Source organism: Ptychodera flava, chromosome 5, assembly GCF_041260155.1.
Source record: "Ptychodera flava strain L36383 chromosome 5, AS_Pfla_20210202, whole genome shotgun sequence".
NCBI lineage: Eukaryota > Metazoa > Hemichordata > Enteropneusta > Ptychoderidae > Ptychodera > Ptychodera flava.
The window spans coordinates 9,519,633-9,542,208 of NC_091932.1; the positions used below are offsets into that span (position 1 = coordinate 9,519,633).

At 36.6% G+C, this 22,576-nt stretch overlaps 1 protein-coding gene across 1 annotated transcript; it reads right to left on the bottom strand.

The window, feature by feature from the left end:
* Nucleotides 1-945: 945 nt before the first annotated feature.
* Nucleotides 946-21,528, bottom strand: LOC139132472 (dorsal root ganglia homeobox protein-like). Its single transcript, XM_070698802.1, has 5 exons — nucleotides 21,402-21,528; nucleotides 5,576-5,691; nucleotides 4,289-4,423; nucleotides 3,432-3,715; nucleotides 946-2,563 (listed from the first exon to the last, which is right to left on the bottom strand). Exons 1-5 carry the CDS (start codon nucleotides 21,436-21,438, stop codon nucleotides 2,116-2,118), a joined length of 1,020 nt encoding a protein of 339 aa, XP_070554903.1. The 5' UTR covers nucleotides 21,439-21,528; the 3' UTR covers nucleotides 946-2,115.
* Nucleotides 21,529-22,576: the final 1,048 nt, after the last annotated feature.

Genomic DNA, 22,576 nt, shown 5'->3' on the forward strand with positions numbered 1-22,576 from the left:
GTGTTTGCATATTGCTGTTTGGCTTTGGCAAGTGCTGTATACTTGTAGAATATTTGTCAAACCAGGGGTACAAGCAACAGTATCGAAATTAATTAAAGAATTATAATTAAATAACAAGTGACGAATAGATGTATGAAGAGATATGTATTTATTATTAAGTTTTCAACTGTTTTGAAAAATACGTGAAATTGACAAACAATGAATTGTGTGACTACAATCTTGTTGAAAATTCATCACTAGGAGAATTTCAACCGTAGGTTGATACAAATACTCGTGCTGGTGGTCAGATTTCACACACATTCTCAGGTGGTCTCTGGTACAGGCAATCGAAAGTTTCTCAGTCCGTCGTTTGTAGAAGTTACTCTTGGAAAATATTTTGATTACATGTAATGATTATTTGGATAGAACAGTTGGAAGCTTTTGATTGGTGCAAGGTGGAGTCTACGATGTTATATAAACGCACGAATTAGTGATGATACACTGTGCCCAGAGTCTGTTACGTTATGAGACTGCCTGTAATTTCTCTCTGCACATTTCTCGATTAAAACATTTTCTTTAAATTTACTGATGACAGACTTTAGAAATTTCGAGCGCCTGTGACTGCCAGTGTGCTGGCGGTGGATCGTTTGGAGTTGTAAAGGATGGAGTTGGGCAGACCCACACTCCTATGAAGATGTAATACCATCTGTTCAATAGGATTTAGACCTACGCACCTGTTCAGCAAATTCACATTGGCCAATCGGTGAAATGTAAAGGGAATGGACCAATTACAGACTGCCTTGTAGAAAAGCTACTGGCATCCCCATGAGTAGCTGTAGTACCGCAGCTATAAGTTTTGCCTTTGGTTATGGGCAACCCAGACAACACATCGAGCTGCAGTAATGCGCTGAGCTACCCAATAAAGTAAAATATACTGATGCATCAGTGGCTCCACATAATGATTTCGAGCTAGAGAGCGCCACCAACGATGACGTTGAAAACCTCTTGAAAATCCGAAAATTCACAAAAATTGCTATCCGATATAATGTTTCAAATAACCGCTTTATTATCTATCTAAATAGATACCCTGATTTCGAATATTCGAATGAAGAATAAAGTTCTCCGATAAGTTAAACGTACATTTTTGTCATGTGTTTAAAACGTTTGACTTGACCACGTAAATGGCCCTCGATTTGAATAAGAAACAAGTCAATAATTCACAAAGTTGCGGAGGGCATTATTGTCTGTAATCAATTTCGCCGTTTGCCTCTCTTGTAAAAAGAATATATCATTTCTTACGATTCTCCTGAACCACTAATATGTTTATTTTGAAAGTCTCCACAGAGTGAAAAATGATAGACAACAAAATTTTAAATATTCCTCCGTCTCAGTTAAAATTTTCAGGAAAAATTGCTGGAAAAATGAAATGATAAGGTAACCAGGAAAGACTTTATATTCTGTTAAAATCATAATATATTATAAGTAAATCCATGCTATAATACGTTTTTCAGTAATTTTTGCCAGGTCAGGGCGACTATTTTGATTATTAGCTCTGTAAATCTCATTGTCTTAGCTTTCCTTATGACTTTCGTGCGATGGCTCCGAACGCTTATTAACTTTAATCAATAGATGAATACTAAATAGTGATTTTTAATAATTATCATAGTGCACTTTGAGTGTGTTACGTATAAGTCTCTATCCTATTCTACTATGCAGTACTATGTCAACTATTAAGAGAATTGTTCCGCTTAATATTACAGCTGTTTTTGTCAAAAGCCAAACTTTTCTGTGATCCCCTATATGAACCCAACTTCTGTCATTGACTCACCGTCTGTAATCGAATTCCTGCGCAAAATTGTTTTGATTCTGATCGTTTTTTATAAAATCATGAAGACGCTCATAATTATACTATTTTGTTTAGATCAGAAAGACGTTATACGTCATCAAGTCTAAACGTTATTGTCGAAACGAAATATTTTTCATCTCGAACACAAGTTACTCGTTTGATTTTTGTTTTTAAAAGATCGACTTCATGTACTCCGATACAAGCTTCTGCGTATAGTTGCCGTATTCGTCATATGGATAAAATGTTGAGTTGTGTTTCTCCACTGAACGTAACATGACGTTTGTAGTGATTTACTTGTTGTCTTCACCCTTCTCCGTTGCATTGCTGGACACGCTGGACGCTGAAGAAAGCGAGTCGTTACTCGGTGCGTTTTGGCTTGAACTTGGAGCATGGTGGTGGGACCACAGCGTAGTCCTGGACGAACTCTCTCGCTGGACATGCTCCTTCGCCCGGAGTCTCAGTGCGGCCACGCTCGACGTGCAGTGGTCGTTGCAAGCGGAGAACGTACCGCAGCTGCCGCTAGGACCGAGGAGAGCGTTTCTTGAACCGAGGGAACTTGGCAGGGCAAGCTTGGCTGCAGCGAATATACTGTTTGGGACGGTGAGACTGTTGAAACCACTTGTTGCCACTGACGTCACAGCTGGAAGAGGCAATTTTGGATCCTTGCCAGTTAAGAGACAAGCACATCCGGGAATTCCTGCTGCTGCAGGTCGTCCCGATAAACCCGTCGCTGATAAACTGAAAAGGAATATGTAAATCAAATTTTACAAAGTTAAAATCAAAGTAGAAAATTGACAACTAACTAGTCTTCTAATAAATGAACCGATACACCATCTTCCTTTTATAATTTTTCCAACTATTCAAAGTATTTGAGTATATTTGCAAAATTTAAATGTCACAGCGGGTAATCAAGTTCGGTGTATGATAAACTATGACATAGAGAGCCGCAACCGACAGGTAAAATTAAACCATCTATGTTTACACTTTAAGATCGATGAGGGACTTCTCTACAAAAAATGAAACTGAGAAAGACATAGGAAAGATTCGAACGACCGCTTTACCGAAATATAGGAATGAAAAAAGCGGCGTACTTTACTCTCATAGGGATTGCAAACTTCACTAAATAAAACTGGAATTAGGAAATTAAGAAGCGCTTTGTAACAGAAAGTTTTAAACTTTTCGACAAAGAAGCTTCATATTTCTATTCCATAATATAGGATAAGAAACTTGGGTTACTGCTGAGCTTTGATGAAAGAAGCAAATCAATTAAAATCTGACAGCTTCTGTCCTGTGCTAACTCTATACCGTGACAAATCAGAGGTTTTCAATTACCGTAAGTGGAACAAGACAGTGGGAGAATGGAACTTTTTTACCCCATAGGCTTCAAAATGAGTCCATACAAGCAGCAAGCAGGCGTAGTATTGCAAAAATGTAAGTGTCTGAACATTTTCCTTGAGGTATATTCCCCCCTCACAGAAACGATACTTCCTTGAAGATTCCCAACTGAAGTTGGTATTTAATTTATTGATGTTTGTATTTGGCGGTATTCACATCGCCCTTTATTGTGTAGTCCTCATAACAATATATCTAATATGAGCTACCATACCCGTGATCTCTAAGGCAGCTCTGTGCTGCCGCTGCCCTCATGGTCTCATTGTACAGCAGATCTGACGTTGACGCTGTCACTCCACACGAAGCAGCTGACGGGTGTACTCCTGCTGCGGCAGCTGCAGCGCCCGCAGCGGTGAGCCAAGGATTGACTGCTGCTGCAGCGGCGGCTGCAGCGGGACTCCCAGTTGCGTACACAAGCTGACGAGCGCGCCAAGCTTCACGTCCAAAACGCATTCTGCAAGCCTTTCGCCACTTAGCCCGACGGTTTTGGAACCAAACCTGATAGCAAAAATAGAAATTTCCGGTGTAGTGACATGTCATACCACTATTTGTATCGTTGAATGCAGTTTGAATCCTTGAATGCCGGATGATATACAACAGAGAGAGAGAGAGAGAGAGAGAGAGAGAGAGAGAGAGAGAGAGAGAGAGAGAGAGAGAGAGAGAGAGAGAGACGGATGGAGGGAGGTGGATGGTGGCGGAGCAGTATCAAAACATCAAGGACAAGGAAAGTAAGAAATAAGCATATTATGTGGACAAGCAAACCGACACAGTAACAACATAAAGTGAGTAACATTAAAATGCAGGTAATAGTGAGTGACTTAGAAATAGTAACATGGCAGAGAAAGAAACAACTATTCTAGGGAACGTGCAGATAGTGTGATAAAAGACCTAGCCTATGGTCATAGGGTCGATGAAATGATTTTGGACTGTTATGTGCAGAGGTGAGCCGATAGGAAAACTATTCTATCAACACTTTCTGTGCAACCTTACGGGTTGTAATTGCCCATTCATAAAAAGCATGGAAAGAAAAGAACCGACCTTTCTAGTGAATAGTTATGAAAAAAGCAATACCTGTACTCTAGCTTCTGACAAATTAATCCTCATAGCAAGGTCTTCTCGAACGAAGATGTCTGGGTAATGCGTTTTTTGAAATAAGTTCTCCAATTCGCTCAGTTGTTGTGGTGTGAAAGTAGTTCGGTTGCGCCTCTAGACAAACAAGAAAGAGACAAGGAAAACCAGTTAACGGGAGACCTTGATGTGAACACAGAAAACTCGCTCCAGTGAAAAGAAGCACTCTCTTCTTCGCGTTGAAATTGTTTCAGATTTCAAGGATCAAATATATAACAAGCGCCGATGGCGTATTGAAAGCGACAGCGCTGTCTGACCTATTGAAATCATTAGAAAGGCGGTAGGGTACACATACAAACGTCGACATTTTGGGTTAACTTTCAACACGACTGCCGTGAAATGAATGAGATTGTTTGATAGAATTTCAAAGTTTCCGAGCTACTGCTGAGATGCTCGTGACGGCGTTGGAGGGTGTGCAGCCGACACTGTAACGCAACCCCTGAAATGAATCTGCATTCACAGTGAAAGATGTTCATTTCACGAACTGTACAAGATGTTGAAACAGACTCATCGACTGAAATATACAATTGTATTTCGGTTCAAAAGCATCTATTACAAGGCGTACGATCAAACAGAACACCATTTTGTTTTTTAGGTAAAAATACACACTATTACAGTTTGCCGTTATCATCTAAGCCGTAATTTAGGAAAGGACAAATATCGCGAATGTTGAAGCAGTGATCATTTAACCTGAAACTCTACTTATAGTATGCTTTTGAATTGGTTGATATTCACGCGTTTTAACATCGATGTCAGCAGCGAAAATTAATTTCACCGGAGACTTTTCAACTGCAGCGCACAGAACACACTTCCAAAACTCACTTGAAGCTGACTTGCCCAAGGTATGAGAGCCATCAACATTTTACTTGGAAACACTACTAAATGTTCCATTTACAGTAGCGTTCCAGGGACTGAGATCTGTTATTGTGCAAAGTGAAATTCAGGGAATATGTTTTATTGTTATACGCAGCGGACCTAATGGGAAGTTTAACAGTTTCTGGGAAGAAAACTTTCTGAAGCGCCGAATATGCCGACAGAAACATGAAGAATACCCATAAGGCTCCGAAAATAAAATTGTCATGACGGCAGTTGTGTGACCGATCAAGTACCGTCGACGACAACTGACAATGATAATGACTGTGACGAAGACGATTACTAAGGAGATGATGACGATGATGAAAGCATGAATAATGACTGATAACGCCAGATATGTCGAATAAATAAGATTACCTGTCGTCTGCGATTGAACATGAATTCGTCCATCAGTATTTCATCACCCAGCGTGGGAAGGTGAGCCGTTGGTGCAACTAGTGGATGACTGTTAGCAAGTGAGGTACCAATTGATGCTATTAAGAAAATAAAATGAAGAAAATAAATGTCAAATTCACAAAAAATGACGTATTACTTAGCAAAATATCTTTCCACATTTCAAGAATAATGACGTATTTCAAATCTTCACAAGAAATGTATTTCACCTGCATGTTGTTCCTTGCTTCTTTATTAATTTTAATGCCGTACACGTGATAAATATTTCTTAACACATATTCATCATCTCTGTCTACCTGTCGATCTGTCTATCAATTAACAAATCAATCAATCAATCTCTATCTATCTATCTATCTATCTATCTATCTATCTATCTATCTATCTATCTATCTATCTATCTATCTATCTATCTATGTGCTGTCTGTCTATCTGTCTATCTATCTATATCTATCTATCTATCTATCTATCTATCTATCTATCTATCTATCTATCTATCTATCTATCTATCTATCTATCTATCTATCTATCTATCTGTCTGTCTATCTGTCTATCTATCTATATCTATCTATCTATCTATCTATCTATCTATCTATCTATCTATCTATCTATCTATCTATCTATCTATCTATCTATCTATCTATCTATCTATCTATCTATCTATCTATCTATCTATCTATCCACCCGTCCGTCCGTCTGTGTGTCTGTCTGTCTGTCTGTCTGTCTTTCTATCTTTACGTATGTATGCAGGCGATCAAAGGTTGCTTGTAAGGGGTAAAAGTATCGAGGATCTAAATGTAGCAATGAACAACGACATTTCCAATTTCGAATTGGGTCACTACAAATTGAATGCGTATGAATGCATCTAAACCTAAAAGTCTTTTGGTAACGAACCCTTACAAAATTGTGATCCTTTTTCTATTTATATTGTTGGTACAAATATTTTCCGTTCACAGTATGGTTCCATTTTGGGCGTTACTCTTGATGAGACTTAGTCCAAGAACATGCATGTTGATAAGTTCATTGAGTAAAATAACTTTTTTAATTCGTAGACTTCGTCACCTTATCCAATGGGTAATCGTATTGTGTCATGGTTTGATACGAAGTGCCTTAGATTGTTGCTGTACAGTATGGGATAACACGACTGATAATAACATTGATAAAGTTTATACCTTGCAAAAGAGAGCATTACGTGTTTATTTTTTGATTTCCCATCAGCAGGCCTATTTACTCGATCTAGTGTTATATCAATTATACAGAGAATTTCTACTTCTTAGCAGTCATGTGTACTTATGCGCTACAAATGAGGCCCCTTACTATCTCAGTAATGTATTTGTTCCCAAAGCCATGTTAACACTTATCAGACATGTTCAGCCTTTCAACAGAATTTTTATCAACCATGTTGTCAGTCAAATGTATGCGAAGATTTCATTATCGCTCGGAGCAATAAAAGTTTGTATCTTGTTACTCAAAGAAATGAAATCTGCAAGAAACGAAATGCGCTTTAAATTTCTATTAGAGCAGAACAAAATATTCCGTTATAATGTTTTTTCTTGTCGGTATATTTAATAGGGCAAAAAGTCACTCTCAGAAATATGTGTATCTTGGCAGAATCTTACATGTATTAATATCTCTTTATTGTTTTTTTTCCATGGTTTACTTCAATTTACTTGGTATTTATTTCGTGTACTTTAAGTTTTGAGAGCTTTTGTGTACTGTAAGATTCGTGAACACCGAAAAATATTATTTATTTTCAGTAAATCGGTCGCTCATTAAAAGTGTAAATAATAAATAAATAAATAAATAAATAAATATCATTCTATCTATCGGTCGCTAATTAATAGTGTAATATCTATCTATCTATCTATCTATCTATCTATCTATCTATCTATCTATCTATCTATCTGTCTATCTATCTAATATCTATCTATCTATCTATCTATCTATCTATCTATCTATCTATCTATCTATCTATCTGTCTGTCTGTCTGTCTGTCTGTCTGTCTGTCTGTCTTTCTGTCAGTCTGTCGACGTCTGTCTGTAGCGTTATTAGGGTATATATGACAAATGATGTCTTGTAATCTGTGCTGCAAAATTGTATGCATAACTATCATAATTGTTTCACAAAGGGTTGTATATTTGAAAATGTTACAGTGTTAATCCTAGCACTGATTACGAGAACTGAAAACCATCTCCGACAAGCAACTGTTCTGCATTCTTTACTTTAAAAGATAATACCAAATGTGCAAAACTATGGTTTTAGTAGTGTTGACATGTCTTTCTACATACTCTCCTTGTCGATTAAAAGGTTGTCACTCACACTGTTGATCATTGTGATCAAGTTAATTGAGTAAGCATTACCATGAGGTTCTTGAAACGTGTCAGAGACTAGTACTATAATTCGCATTATTGTCTCTGTGGACGGAAAGGTAACTATTTGGTTTTACATCCCAAATCAGACGGCAAAATCGATCGAATAGATGCAATTGAAACTTGTCTTGACATCAACAATTTCTTTGCTTCCAATACAGAATCAATGTTTCAAAAACGTATCTCGTCCAATTTATCACAGCGAATTGAATCTATCACATTTCACTGTCTCTCTTCTCAGTTTTTCATCCACACATTGTCGCCAAAGCTGATTAGCTGTATCTGTTTTCACCATTTTCGGTTAAAATGGTTTGAAATTAAACGTTACATATAATAATGCTTACTGATATGTGACCATATAGCATTTTTGACACAAATTAGATTTTGAAACTAAACTATTTTAGAATTGCAAATCAAATCTGGCCCCCGCAAATATATTTGTAAATGCCCGAATTTAATAGACCAAATCCATCACCAAGGATTGAAATAGTGACATTTTGGCATGGATATCCAAAACATCTCCGCCCCCGAAGATTGGATGGTATTTTTGTAAATGAAATGGAAATTGGTACCGACTCGACTTTAAGGTATCTATGAAAAAATCAGGGATTTAAAATATCTACGATATTTACATCAGGAAATGTGATACTGTCATGTTGGCTGGCAGATTTATGACGTCAAAAGAGTTTCATTATTTTTCTACGAAGAAGAACAAATATTACAGTTACGAAACACCTTGCCTTATATGTAATTTTAGGCACAGAATTGTACCCAAATCGAATGTATATACCACCTGCTCTTTCTGATATTTACAAAATCTTTTTTCTCCATCGGTTTTGCGCCCAAAAAGGAGAAAATAGAATAAAAAATTGGGCGACCGTCGTCAACCGGAAGTTCAGCACCGACGACCGAGCATCGTTGACGACAGGGATACGTAGCACTCGTATTCCCCTATAGAACGTCAGTGACGCAGACGACAAAAAGTGACAGCACCGGTATGGCGAAGCTTCATATGCTGTCTTAAACACTTCTAAAAGTAAATTTTCTAAACGTTTACACTACGCTGTAATCATCTCCATGTATTCAAACGTTTGTTCAGTTCTAATGCCGAATATTCCTGCTATGTACTAAACGCTCTTTGTTTCGGCATTAACCTTCTATGCTTGTTGAGGGGCCCGTTGAGCATTGGTATAATACTATTTTACCATAACCGCCGTGAGCTCTCGTCCAATCACAACGACGCATTGTCATACTTGGTATACTCGGAATTCACTTTTGGAAAAAAGAACATTTGGGTGTCAAGTATTCAATTTTCTGACTAAAACTGTTGATATAATAAGTTCAGCAGTGATTATGTTTGAAACTGAATTTTAAGTCGGGACTAGAATTTTCTTCTGATTTTATTGAAGCCCAGTCTCCTTTTACTGCCGAAATTTGCAAGTAAATATAGAGATTTCTTGTAATTATACTATATCTTCCCAATATCACTCCATGGGGTCTGTAAAACTCTTCGTAAAGGAGAACATTCTTGTGTCACTGGTTTGTCCTACTCGATTTTTGATAAATTACTTCCGATTTTATCTTTCCTCTAACATTGTTTCGAAACGTCTGAAATGTTCTGCAGTTATGATTTGATACTTGTTCCTAGTTCATAGATGACAATACTCATGCGGATCCGCCATTTTTTCAGCTTTCCGGTTATTAACTCTTCGGTTTCAAATCGGTTATTTTTGAAAGAATACCCCTTGTGAATGATTAGCAAATTGTCAAGATGCTGTTGATCTTTCTATTAAAAGATAAATAAGCATCATATAATAAAACATCTTTAGTTTTTCGATAGTTACTCCCTGATCTTTTGATTACATCTCATCGAACAGATATTGATGAGTGTTTGTCACTAAGTTCGTTCTTTGACGATGAAAAAATACGTTATCCAAGGTTTGTTCGAAACAGCATGATAATGTGAGTCGATCAAATGGTCAGAGCTTTGCAGTTAAAAATGCATGGACGCTCCCAATACCATATAGGGTGGTCAAACTTTCCAGCTAAATCAAATAAGATAGAATCAATTCTTGACTAATATCTTCACATTCACGTCATCACGTAAAATCAGGCTCTGTTAATCGGTATCGCCCTCACACAAGTTACCCTTTATTTGAACATAATTGCGGCGACTGTAATTTCTGACGAAATGTGCGAAGTAAAGAAGATTTTTTTCCAATTTATTTTTGCCATAAACGTTCCTTCGTTCTAAAATATGTCTAATTTCAACTTGATTAAGAGGCAAAAATTCCCTTATTGAAATAATATTTACCGTTATTAGATGGAAGGTCGGCGAGGTTAATAGACTAACGGTCTTGTCAGCGTCGAGCTCAGATGTGAGCCAGAGCTAAAGCAAGCGAAAGACGAAAACAGATATAACTAATTTGCGTCGGAGTCGTGTTACTCTGAAATAGAAATTTTAGAGAGACACATGTGTTCAGACGCATGGCAACAAAGCAGATTGTCGGCAGGAAAATTGATTAAATGTCCAAAAAACGAACACATGGTTTGATTCGCTCACTTCTGAAAAAAAAATTATTAACAGGATAAATAAAAGTTGACTAAACCAAAAAGTAATACGACACTATCACGAGGCGCCTTCGGTAAAAGCTCTTCAATTGTTGAGAAAAGGTCACGGGAAGCGGTATTTTTTGGGCTAATCAAAAGTGATAAACTCGACAGATATTTGATTAAAAAGAGCGAAGATACAGTAGACTCGTTTGTTGAAATGAGTTTTATCGCTGTGAGAAACATGTACTTAATGAAAGCATATGTCTTCAGTCCATATTCAGAGAATTCTATCGCTCGCTATATACGTGTGCATTTATACATCAAAGGCAAAATGCGCCGCCTTACTTGAATTTAAGTCGTGGAGTCGCACCAATACACACACTGACCAAATATCTTGATCAAATTTTGACTCCTCCAGAAGTTTCCCTTTGTTTGTGTTTCAGCCCCTTGAGCTAAATACGCAGCGACAACGGCAGTCCCGATTTACTCTAAGGGGACTTTGAAGACACTCTTTACGAAAAATCCAATGTACACAATGTGTATTGAAGTTACAGCGCAGCATAAAGCAGTAAATATACCGATAGTCAAAACGTTCAATAGCAAAATGCTTTAAACGGCAGGACAAAATATTCCGTGCATTCTTCTTTCGTGAGCACTACTTGTTTCGGTGATTTTTCGTATGACACATCAAATTAATTTCCGAAACATTGCATTTTTCTGGCCTGAGGTTAAAAGTTGACTCGCGTTTATCGCAACACCAGTTGAAATATGGGCTTTGTTGATCGATTTCAAATATATTTCGTGAATAAAATATATAAAATTGTATCTTTAGTGAACAACATTGAAATTGACATGTAGAAGAGTGGATCATTTTAAAAAGTGTGACTTTGTTTTGATATTTATCAAAATGAAATACTTTTAGTGACAGTGATACGGCTGGCTTAGCGAATATGAAAATTAATCTTATAAAGGGAAACAGTTATCTAAAACGTACGCATTCTTAAAATAAATACTTTACAATCCGAATATGTCCATTTGGGTTTTTACAGAGCGTTTCATGTATGACATAGATTTAGTCAGAGCATACAGTTTTGATAAAAACTCAAGTAATGGAAATAGTTTAGAGTTCGACGAGAAGCACACATGCCTAACATTTTGTGTATTTAATAAACGAAATCGGAAGTATGAAATACAAATCAGTATGATGATTCGCTGACAACGCCTTTTTAATTTGACTAATGGGGGTGTCTGTCGACCACCATGTTGAAATCAACGCAGGTTGATTAACGTAAAATTTGTACATTTCACAAAGCAGTAAAGAATCTGCAGAAAAGTGATTGTGTCAATTTCGTCCGTAGTTGTGAAATCTTTTTATCAGTAGAAATCACTTACTGGAACATTTCTAATGTTGATTAAGTCTAGTTATGAGGTATAAAAGTTATATGCGACAAAGAGTAGAAATATTCAGAAAAAGCAATTGGGAACATTTCCATGCTAATTTATGATATTTTGCTTGGTATTAGGGAAATTTCTTTCATTTCACCTGCAGTGTATGTTTCTTGTCGGTGGATATTGTTAGGAAATGAATGCGAAGGCTACTATGAAATAAGCCACCCTGTTAAAGTCACGCGTTGACAAGGGCGTATTGTGTATAAATAGCTTTTGAAGCGCCGGTTCGATTTCTAAGCTTATAGTCACTTTCGTTGAAAAGTGTGTGCGAGGAAAAATAGTTTGTAAGGTTCTGTTGATCCTTTTATGGTAATGAGGTTTATTGAGCTCGAGGGATATCGGGATCAAAATAAGAACAAGAAAAATAAAAGGGGGAAAAAGCGTAAAAACAGGCATAATGAACATGGGGTGAAGTCTTTCCACATACACTTGGAAATTTACATCAAATTGATCTGCGAACACGCTGTAGAGTTTTTTGTTTGAACGCGAACGGGGTGCAAATACTCGCCGCAGGGCACACTCGTTGGTGTATTATGTACCGTCGCAATTTACCCGTCTTTTATGAACACCAGTAAAAGATGTGAAAGGCCCGCCCAATCGTTTACTGTATCGCGCACCTCGCCAACGACTAATCTGCTTTCCGATGAGCCCATAGACTGATACCACTCGATCTCATTCGTTCGCGTAACAATAAACCGTTCATAACCGATTCGCCACGCTTCGCTGGCAATAATCAGCGTTCAGCGATCAGCACGCAGGTACTCACGGACCAGTTTGCCCTTACCTGTGATGTTTGTGTTAATTTTAGCTGGCTTCAATCGTGGCGGTCCAAAATTCAAATTAGAATTGGTATCTTACAAATTATTCGTGGCATGAATCAAAACGAAAGATGGTAAGGTAGTGATTAAAAACACCCTTCACCATTTATAGAAAGAGTTAATCAACGAAAAGGATTGTGTTCAACCAATAGCACTATTTCCGCTTTCACTGTGACGAGATTGAAACTTATTGGCTTAATTATAATTTATAGCGTAATTCATAGCCTAAAAGCAGGGAAAAATCGGTGAATTTACTTTCGCCGTTCAATATCTTTAAAATATACCAAATTTACAAGATAAAAAAACACTTTGTTGTTACTCCAGAATACAAATCACTAGGAAAATATTTTACCGTGATTAAAGTAGACATTAAATTCCTGACAAACATTTTATTTCGTCTAAATATCGAGATAGCATTTGTTGGATTTGTGATAGATTCAATGATGTTGATGTGTACCCTGATTTATTTTACTGTTATACATCAGTTTACATTTCGGCTCAGACACGGCGCGAACAATTATGCAGATCATGAGCAATTATACATTCATCGTAACAAACCACAAAAAAAAAAACTAGAAAAAAGCAAAAATCGTGTTTTATACGACCAATATCTAGTAAGGTTTAGTGACCAGGACGAATCCTCGACCACGTTCACTGCAATTTCCTCTAACAGCGATTAGTTTGACGGACAGCGAACTCGAATGAACTTGAGACTCCACTGTGAGCGGCCGAGGTTACATTGAACGACAATTACATGGTCTTGCTATTTGCATAATCACAGGCGATCGTCACGTGTTAAAGTGAATTTTTATGTAAGTCTATTTGTTGTCGATTGCAGCATACACGAAACAAGCCATTAAGTAAATTGCATCCAACCCTTTCGGTATTCAATCGTATTGTCGATTTCACTGAATGGAACATGTGTTGTCGATATGGGCATGTTGACACCGCTGAAATATACGAACTGATTTAACTGAACGAATCACCGTGTTGGACTTGGACGACTTCGCAAACGATACAGACAAACAGTTATATCACGTAAAGTGTATTTCTGAAATATCTTGATAGCAAAATACTGACAAAAATATTAGGTAGTGTATTCTGGGCGCATTTATTTTGAGGTTTTACATCATGTGAATTGTGGCAGAGATAAGAAGACAATGCTATCATATTAGTGATCCAATGTTACAAATAAAAGATCACGGACGAATGATAAAGAGACTTATCACATTAAGAACCAAACAACCAATAAATAATAATATTATGGAAACAAAATGTAGTAATGTAATCTTCATAAGTGAAATATTGACTGACTTAATGTGACTTATCAACCTACCCGTCAAGCAAGCAAGCAACTAAGGCTGTCTTACGAATTGTCTATCCGTATTTTATCGAATGAAAAAAAGAAACAGACAGACATACAGTCATTTAATCAATCAAACGATTATTTAGTCGATGAAATTTCAATCAATGAATTACAGAATATGTTATATTGATATAATCATGTATCGCTATCTATCTATCTATCTATCTATCTATCTATCTATCTATCTATCTATCTATCTATCTATCTATCTATCTATTATTTACACGTTATGTAGGATATTACAACCGTTGTACATTAAACGCAATACATTGCGATTTGTTCACAATGATGGTATAATTGCATGTATAATCAAGACGGCAAATTGGTGAGTGTTCTGCAAAATATTCTTTTGGGGTTTAGAATTTATATGGGAACCCGCAAGCGCATCCCGTAAAAGTTAACCTAGCAGATACCAGTCGATTGAATATTAGATGGATGGATGGATGGATGGATGGATGGATGGATGCACATTCATTTAGCCCGTATGTATTCAAATGCGTTCAACCAAAGGTGTTATGCTTTCCACACTGCAACATGGCTCTCTGTCTGAATTCATCTGCCCCCCTCCCCGGTCTAGCTTGTCTGGATGTCTGTCCATTTGTTCATTCTGCTACCTGCAATGTTATGAACTTCCTATTCCTTAAAATGATCACCTGTTTTATTTGCCAGGTGTTGCTATATTGAATTAAGTGCTATTTCTGTCTATGTTTGTTGTCTTTAAAATTATACTGATTTATTTAGTAATAGATGAAATGTCTATCAAGAAACGTAACATATCATCTGTTTTTTTTAAAACACTGTAAAGTTACCTTTGAGAATTTAGCGGCTTTAATCACCGACTCGTTTTTGAACTTTCACTCGACAAATATTTCCTTCTGTAAAATTTTACAATTTGTCAAACAGTACTAGTATTGTGTTTTCGCGGATCTACACAATTTGATTGCGATAAACAGGCATGCTCTTGAACAAAGGGTGACAAAGCCATGCACTTCAAATTTTATGATTTTGGAAACGAAACGAACTTTATCAAGTACGATCCTAATCAAGCGTGACTGAAATAATTATCCGTTTTCTGGAGGGGCGACGTTTATCGATTGGGGGCGATTTGTTGTTGAATAAAGAGTCCTGTTTGTCTTGCATGCCACACTGAGTTGACTTTACGCATTAGCATATACAAAAGTCATTGTGTCACCAGACACAGGGAGAAATCACGCACCGTGCACGAAGGCAAGCGGAGACAGGGTGGTAGTACGACGTCATTGCTATAGTTAGACCCTTGTCATTCACACTTTTCACAACGACTTTATGAACAGTAAGTAAAACCCAAAGTAGGGCTGAGCGGCTCTCACAGGAAATCATAAATAACGGAGGAAAGGCCGACGACAAAGCTCAAATTATCAGCCAGTTATGTTCATCGCAGCAGGGTACCCTATTGTGCTTTTTCACCGTGTTCCCAACACTCATTCACAGACAATATTTTCTCTGAAGGCAGCATTCAAACCCTTTTTAAACGAGTTGACAGGACCATCTGTTTGGTTAAATGAAGCCATTTGCACTGTACATACGAAAATAATTTGCCCGTCCACACAAGGCAGACAAACTGCTAGTACATAGGTGCTTTTGCCCGTCACAAAGTTTCTTTGATTTAATGTTTTGTCATTTATTAGATTTGCATAACGCCGAGAGATAACGAATGAAGTCTTGGCAATCATAGTCAGTGCTTATAAAAATCATAAAATATGTGTATTTAGTCCTGAATAACCAGCAGTATATATGTGTTTGACCACTCTTCTAAAGATTACTGAGACCTGTCCTGTTATATTCAGCGTTTGAAAATCGACAGTCTCAAATTTGGGTCCCAATAAATGGAAATCTTGTAGAGTTAAAATGGTGATGTTGACACACGATCATTAGCCCCATCGACGTCAAATTTGACAGAATTTGACAGCATGTAGAAGGCGACAGTGACGTCAAGTTGTTCACCTCTCAATGCCTTGTAATTTATGGATATTTAAAATTGTGGTCAACTAGATGTATTATTCACTTATTGAGAGCTCGTTACGGTTTGTGCATGTGAGGAAACAAAAAGACTGTTTTAACTCCTGGAAAGGCAACAAAATGCGAACGCATGTACGGTGTTCATGCAACGGCGGGTAAATGCGACTTGTCTCCGAAAAAGGTAAAAAAGCAGTTTGGAAAAATCGAATGTGAGTTCAGAGTCAGACCTTACATAGTTCAACCCGAAATGGTGAAATATAGACTTAATTCACTGTAACATTTGCGCATGTGTGCGCACATTCAGAGCGTTGTAGTTCCCTTCCCTTGGGGTCGTATGGATGTTGTAATATACCATTAACCTTAATTTCCGTATATATTTATGCTCTCCCTTGAAATTAAGTAAACTTAGTTATGATTCGAAACATATGCTTTGATTCCCATTGGAACTGCATACTTGAACATTTTCCTACTCAAATCGTATTGATAATGTGTCTCTTCTGAGTGACACATACATATCTGTCATTTCGGAAGTACACTCTTTTGATAAAAAGTCAACCAAAAATAACAAAAAGGGAGAAATGATTATTAATTTCCTCGATCGTTCTTCCGACCATTGCCTGACGAGTTCCGGCAAATTGGCGGTACCGATAACAATAGTCCTTTCATATGCGTCCATTTTACTTAGAGTTATTGGAATGGAAATAAACAGAATTTCGTCGATTAATCAAAATGAAGATGCAATTTTGGGGGGAGAACACTCAGTAAATATTCTCAATGTTGCGTATCTCTCTTAAAGAAATACATCCCGGCAGGCAAAACATATGCTGAGAAATATCTGATTTCTCGGAGGAAGTAAATTTCACAGACATTTGATGGCTACGTACTGTGTTTTTTCTTCATTCAAAGTCACGATTATGTACTTTGAAACATAGCAATCGATTAAACATAAAATATAACATTGAACTGTTACGTTAAATGATATAGTCAAAAGAATTAAACTCTAAGCATACTACTTGCTACCGTGACAAACACGTGAACCTACCAACTTACATATAAAAATCAACAAAGAACAGTAAATCAATAAGTGTGTTTTACTTAGATTTAACTACATCGTTTGTTTTTAGCTCATTCAAGTGGCCATGTTGCTTAGTCCACGCCGTTATCTTTTCTATGCAGTGTCTACATGCAATTTACTGGTACAACGGTTTTCGTGTGAATCTCAGCGATCATATCCCGTATCCAGGCAACTGCACAGTGTGTCAGAACATGGCAGCTGTTGTCCTCGCCGTGGAAGTGTTTGAAAGATTGTTCGTATTTGACAGAATCGTTTTTATTGTGCAAATCAGTGCACAGCAGACAACTCTAGCGTTGGTGATCTTGATAATGCCCTAGTGAGATGCCATTATTCCCATATCAAACGATAATCTACAGATTGTGTTCTGAAGTGCTTGTATGTTTTCTTAAGCCGTGCGCGATCCAAGCTTTTATGTGCATTATTGTCACTCCATTAGATAAACAAACCAGATCATGATTTTTTTGAAAACCGGAAAAACCAGGCCATTTTGAATTGTTCGTAATATTTCCTTGAATTTCCGTTTGTTTTCTCTTCATAAATACACTTTCGACAAAGGCTCGCATCGCTCGTTCCTTGGCCGGAGAACACCTTTCACAATTCTTGTGAGATATACTAGTAAATACTCTATACACGTTAAAATGTAATTATAAACGACTGAAGTCCCGAACGAGTTAAGATTACAATATGTCAGTGCATGTACCCTCACAGTTGGCGATTCATATGCCCCAGTGAGGAAGAAAGTACAACGCGGCCGATTTACAGTATTGTTGAAGGAATCAACGGCTATGGAACCCCATAGATTACGTTCACATACCTGTAGCCAAGCAAACTGTTTGTATTTTCTTCGAATATATCTGTAGGTCGCTTCGCTGAAGGGATACTACTGAAGTGTGTTCCAATTTACTTTTTCTTCTTTTGGTTGTGAAACAGTAAATGGTCATATATTTTGAAACTCACAGCATTCACAAGTTTATTGTCAGACCTCATGTTATTAGAGGTTTGAACAGCCAATAAATCAATTAGAATAAACTGATCGATAATAACAATGACATCTTGCCTGAAATTTCATTCGACCTGACCGGGATTGAAAAGTCGGATTTAGAGTAAAAATGCATATTAAAGGAAAAATAAACGAAAAATTCATTAACATTATGTTTTATTTGTTCACTAACATATTAGCGTTATAACTCCAACAGTAATTGTGAAGAAAGCCACTTTAAGCCTATTGCGATTTCACAGGTAAAACATAAATTTTTATAAAATTATTGTTTTGCATATGTATATGGTCTGTCTACAGAAAGAGATGTGTGGCACATGACATAGGTGTGTGTTTAGCATGTAAACGGCAAAACAATTTGAAAACAATTCTTAAATTGATTAACAATCATGTGATTGCTACATCCCTTCAAAATGGTTGAAACCCAAATTTGGAAATGTAAATATGTCCTATATAAACGCCGATTTCTACATTTGTTGTGCCGATGTTAAATCAGACTTTGTCAGACATTTGCTCTGTTCATGAGACAGTCGACAGATATTCTCGTTTCCGCTTTCCAAAATAAGGTCAGAATTGGCTCCAAAGAACCAGTTTGTGCACCCGGTGAACTGCCGGTGTTTGTATGGTCGATAAAACTCCTTGTCAGAGGCATAGCGAAAAATGCGCTCACTAGTCTCACAAAAATATACTGAATTGAAAAACTGAGAATTGTTGAGTAACATAAATAACGAATTGTTATTTCTGTGCATCTGATATCTGTTGCTTACTATTTTTTCGTGAATGGGAAAGACATCTAAAATTTAAGAATATAAACAACATAATGCAAATTGAAAAGAAACTGCAAGCTTTTTAGTCGGTGTTTCGTTTAATAAGGTTTTTAATTTCTGATTGAAAAAAAACATTTTAACATTGCCTCGATTGGAAATTATTAATTACATCGTAAATGACAAGGAAATAATGCTTGCCTTTAAAATTGACCGAGTTTATTTTGATGTGCACAGAAATTGTATTCCCGATTCTTCATATTCAAGTTTATTTTTGATGCCAGAATTTAGTCAATTTTAAAGGTATTCTGGCTTGTACTTATTGCTGTAAACAGTATAAACGCATTCAGTTGTTTCAATTTTTTCACACTTTTATTCGATACGCACGAAGCTGGTTTTGTATCAAACACCATGACTTTCAACAGTATGTCTCTCTGCATCAGTATTATTTATTGAAAATGAGATCAAAATCATCAGGGTATATGTACGGAACTCGCTACCGTTGGCAAACCTTCAAGATCAATCTCAATTTTTTTTTCGCGTTTATAACGCTCTACACAGATCCGAGCATGTTGTACTGAAAGTAGTTATTTTGTTGGAAGTATGAAGGCTTGATAAAATTCATCACGACTGCCTCGAAGCGTCATGTTCTGCTGTGTAAGAAGTGAAAGACCTCGGTGAAATTAAATGGACATATGCAACGGCAAAATAAGTGATGGGACCCATTATGTCTATTTCACAACGGTATGTCTAATTTCAATGACATATTGTTCCGATTCATAGAAGTGAGTGTACATTTCACCTTAATCAAGCAAATTCACTATACGTACACGCTGACACTCGATTCGACGATTTGTCCCGTTTCAGACCGTAAAAGTAACATTACCGCGAAAGTAATTACATTTTCGTTGGTGATTTTCTTCCAGAGTGAAGATGCCTTTGAGTCTGTATAGAACTCATCTTGAAAATTCACATTTGTCTGCTAATTAAATGAATTTTGTTAATCTCACGACGCATTCGGAGACATTTTCACTGCGATTGAAATATTTGATGGGGAAACTGAAGGTGTACATTAGGCTGCGTGTTTTCTCGAACACATGGCCAGAACCTGGAAGATGAAATACTGACAGAAATACACAGGGAAACTATTTTGTGATGAGAAATAATACAGCTGAAATATACCCGCACCGATAAATGTATTCAGATTACAGGGATTTCACAAAAAACATTTATATTTAAAGCTATGTATTTGTCCTAGATTTGAATTTCTTTTAGGCGACGTGATGATTACAGAGGTGTTGATATTTTCGTGTTCCATCGACACTGCAGTTTTGAATATGATGATGAACACACGCCCTTGGGTAGCTGCATGGCTCTGTAAGTATAACCCCTTGGTAGCATTTTCTTATAACGATAATACTTTTATTCTTAAAACTTAGGACAGGCTTAAGAAATGCCTATTTTAGAATTTTAATCTCATGGATCAATTTTTAGACATATATATATATATATATATATATATATATATATATATATATATATATATATATACAAGTATGATTGTAGGTCTATATTATTCAGATTAAAGAGAAAGCAATTTTTTAACTTAGTTAAATTTAAACGGGAAACAAAGGCTTGCAAACCGTAAATGAGATAGATGCACACATATAATAATAGGTGTATTACGTCAAGAATTATGCCCCTTTAAATTACAAATAAATGTAACTCCAGCGGGTCAATATGTCACTATTACTGCTTCAGATTCTTACCAGGCGTTATTTACACTACGAATTTGCAAAAAAAAAAAAAAAAATACAAGCGGAAGGTAGTCAAACAGTGCATTATGAGACTGACTGAAAAGTCAATGACGACAATATTCACTTCCTCGCACTCCATAATGTGTTATGGTTTCTTTGTGACTTCGAGCAATCACATATGTTTTTCGTCAATGAAAATTACCGGCACTTTTGACATGCAATCATGAATTTGACAAAAGTGGCAAGAGACAGGGTATAATGTTCTAAGGGCGCCACGGGCTGATCCGATTTGTCACAATACGGACAAAAAATAATATAAATAAAATTTCGTTAATTTTTGAACTCTCAGAATATACAAATCGTTTTGATTTGAAAAGTTGCACACGGACAACCATCACAGTAAATATCATAAGTACTACATTTTGGTTGACCTAGCTTTGCAGGGTACATATGAGGCCGACAAAGCGACCGGCTTACACTAATATCAACAGGCATTCAATTGATTTCACCTAAATTTTTAACAAAAATGTTACAATTTTGCAAACGATGGTGTCGAAGACACATGAAATGCAAATTTCTGAATTACGCCTGATTTGCCATTTTGTCTCATAGACCAATTGAAAGTGAGTTTGAAAACTACTGCTTACTTGTGCTTTGGTTCCTTCTTTCGTTTTCAACGTGCATTTTCTCCTCCGCTTCCTTTCGGCGTCTGAACAGACACTGGGGACGATCGATTAATTCTCGGTAATCGAAACTAATTACTGTTGCTGCGTAATACTCAAACCGCTATGTCTTGTCAAACGGGGAGCATCCAATCCCCTTTTATAATCAATAGCGCCCTCACCAAGGGGGACCACTCTCTTCATCTTAATCACATAATCGCACTAAACGCAATTTCCATCTTAATAGAGCTTTCCTGATTGGCTGTTATGACAGATTAGCAACACAGCAGATGAGTATAATGTAGTATTATGGCGAAGAATATTGTCATTTTTAAAGGCGAATTGGTCTTGTCGCAGTTTAAAATCAAATTTTATATTCGCTTCCCGTGCAGCTACAGACTGAGCATTCTTTTTAAGATCTCCTTAGACAGTTAATGAGTGAACAAATGCAAAAAATATAGGAGTGAATAGGCGGAGAGCCATGCATGGACTGCAAGTGTGATATTCATGCGATTTGATAATATTGTAATATATGTATATATATATATATATATATATATATATATATATATATATTATATATATATATATATATATATATATATTAATAGATAGATAGATAGATAGATAGATAGTAGATAGATAGATAGATAGATATATTATGATTTAGTAATATTGCAATATATAAATATCTATTTATTTATTTATTTTATTATTTATTTATTTATTTTCATTATAAAGGAAGAGAATATATCAAAGAAAATATGTACAGTGTACCTGTCACCTGCTCATGTTTGATTTCGTTCTGTTACTCTTTAATTTCCGTCTAAATCTCTACTTTCGTCGTTGTCACAAAGCTACATTCAAACTTCACCCACTTGGAATTATCATCCATTGGTATTGATGCTACTCAATCTCGTATGGTCTGCTTTCAATTTAAAACACAGAATGAAGGCTGCACTAGCATCGGATTCAAAAGTTGATGGCGTTCTGACCTTCATATCCGATTTCCGTTTTGGCCACAGGGAATATAAACGCCAATGCCGTGGTCTTTTCATCCACTTTTTGCCGAGAGTTGAAGTTTCACAGAAATATCTCGAATGAAATCACCTCGAGGCGAGGCTTCAAGTGTATGTTACCATGACAACACGATATGAAAT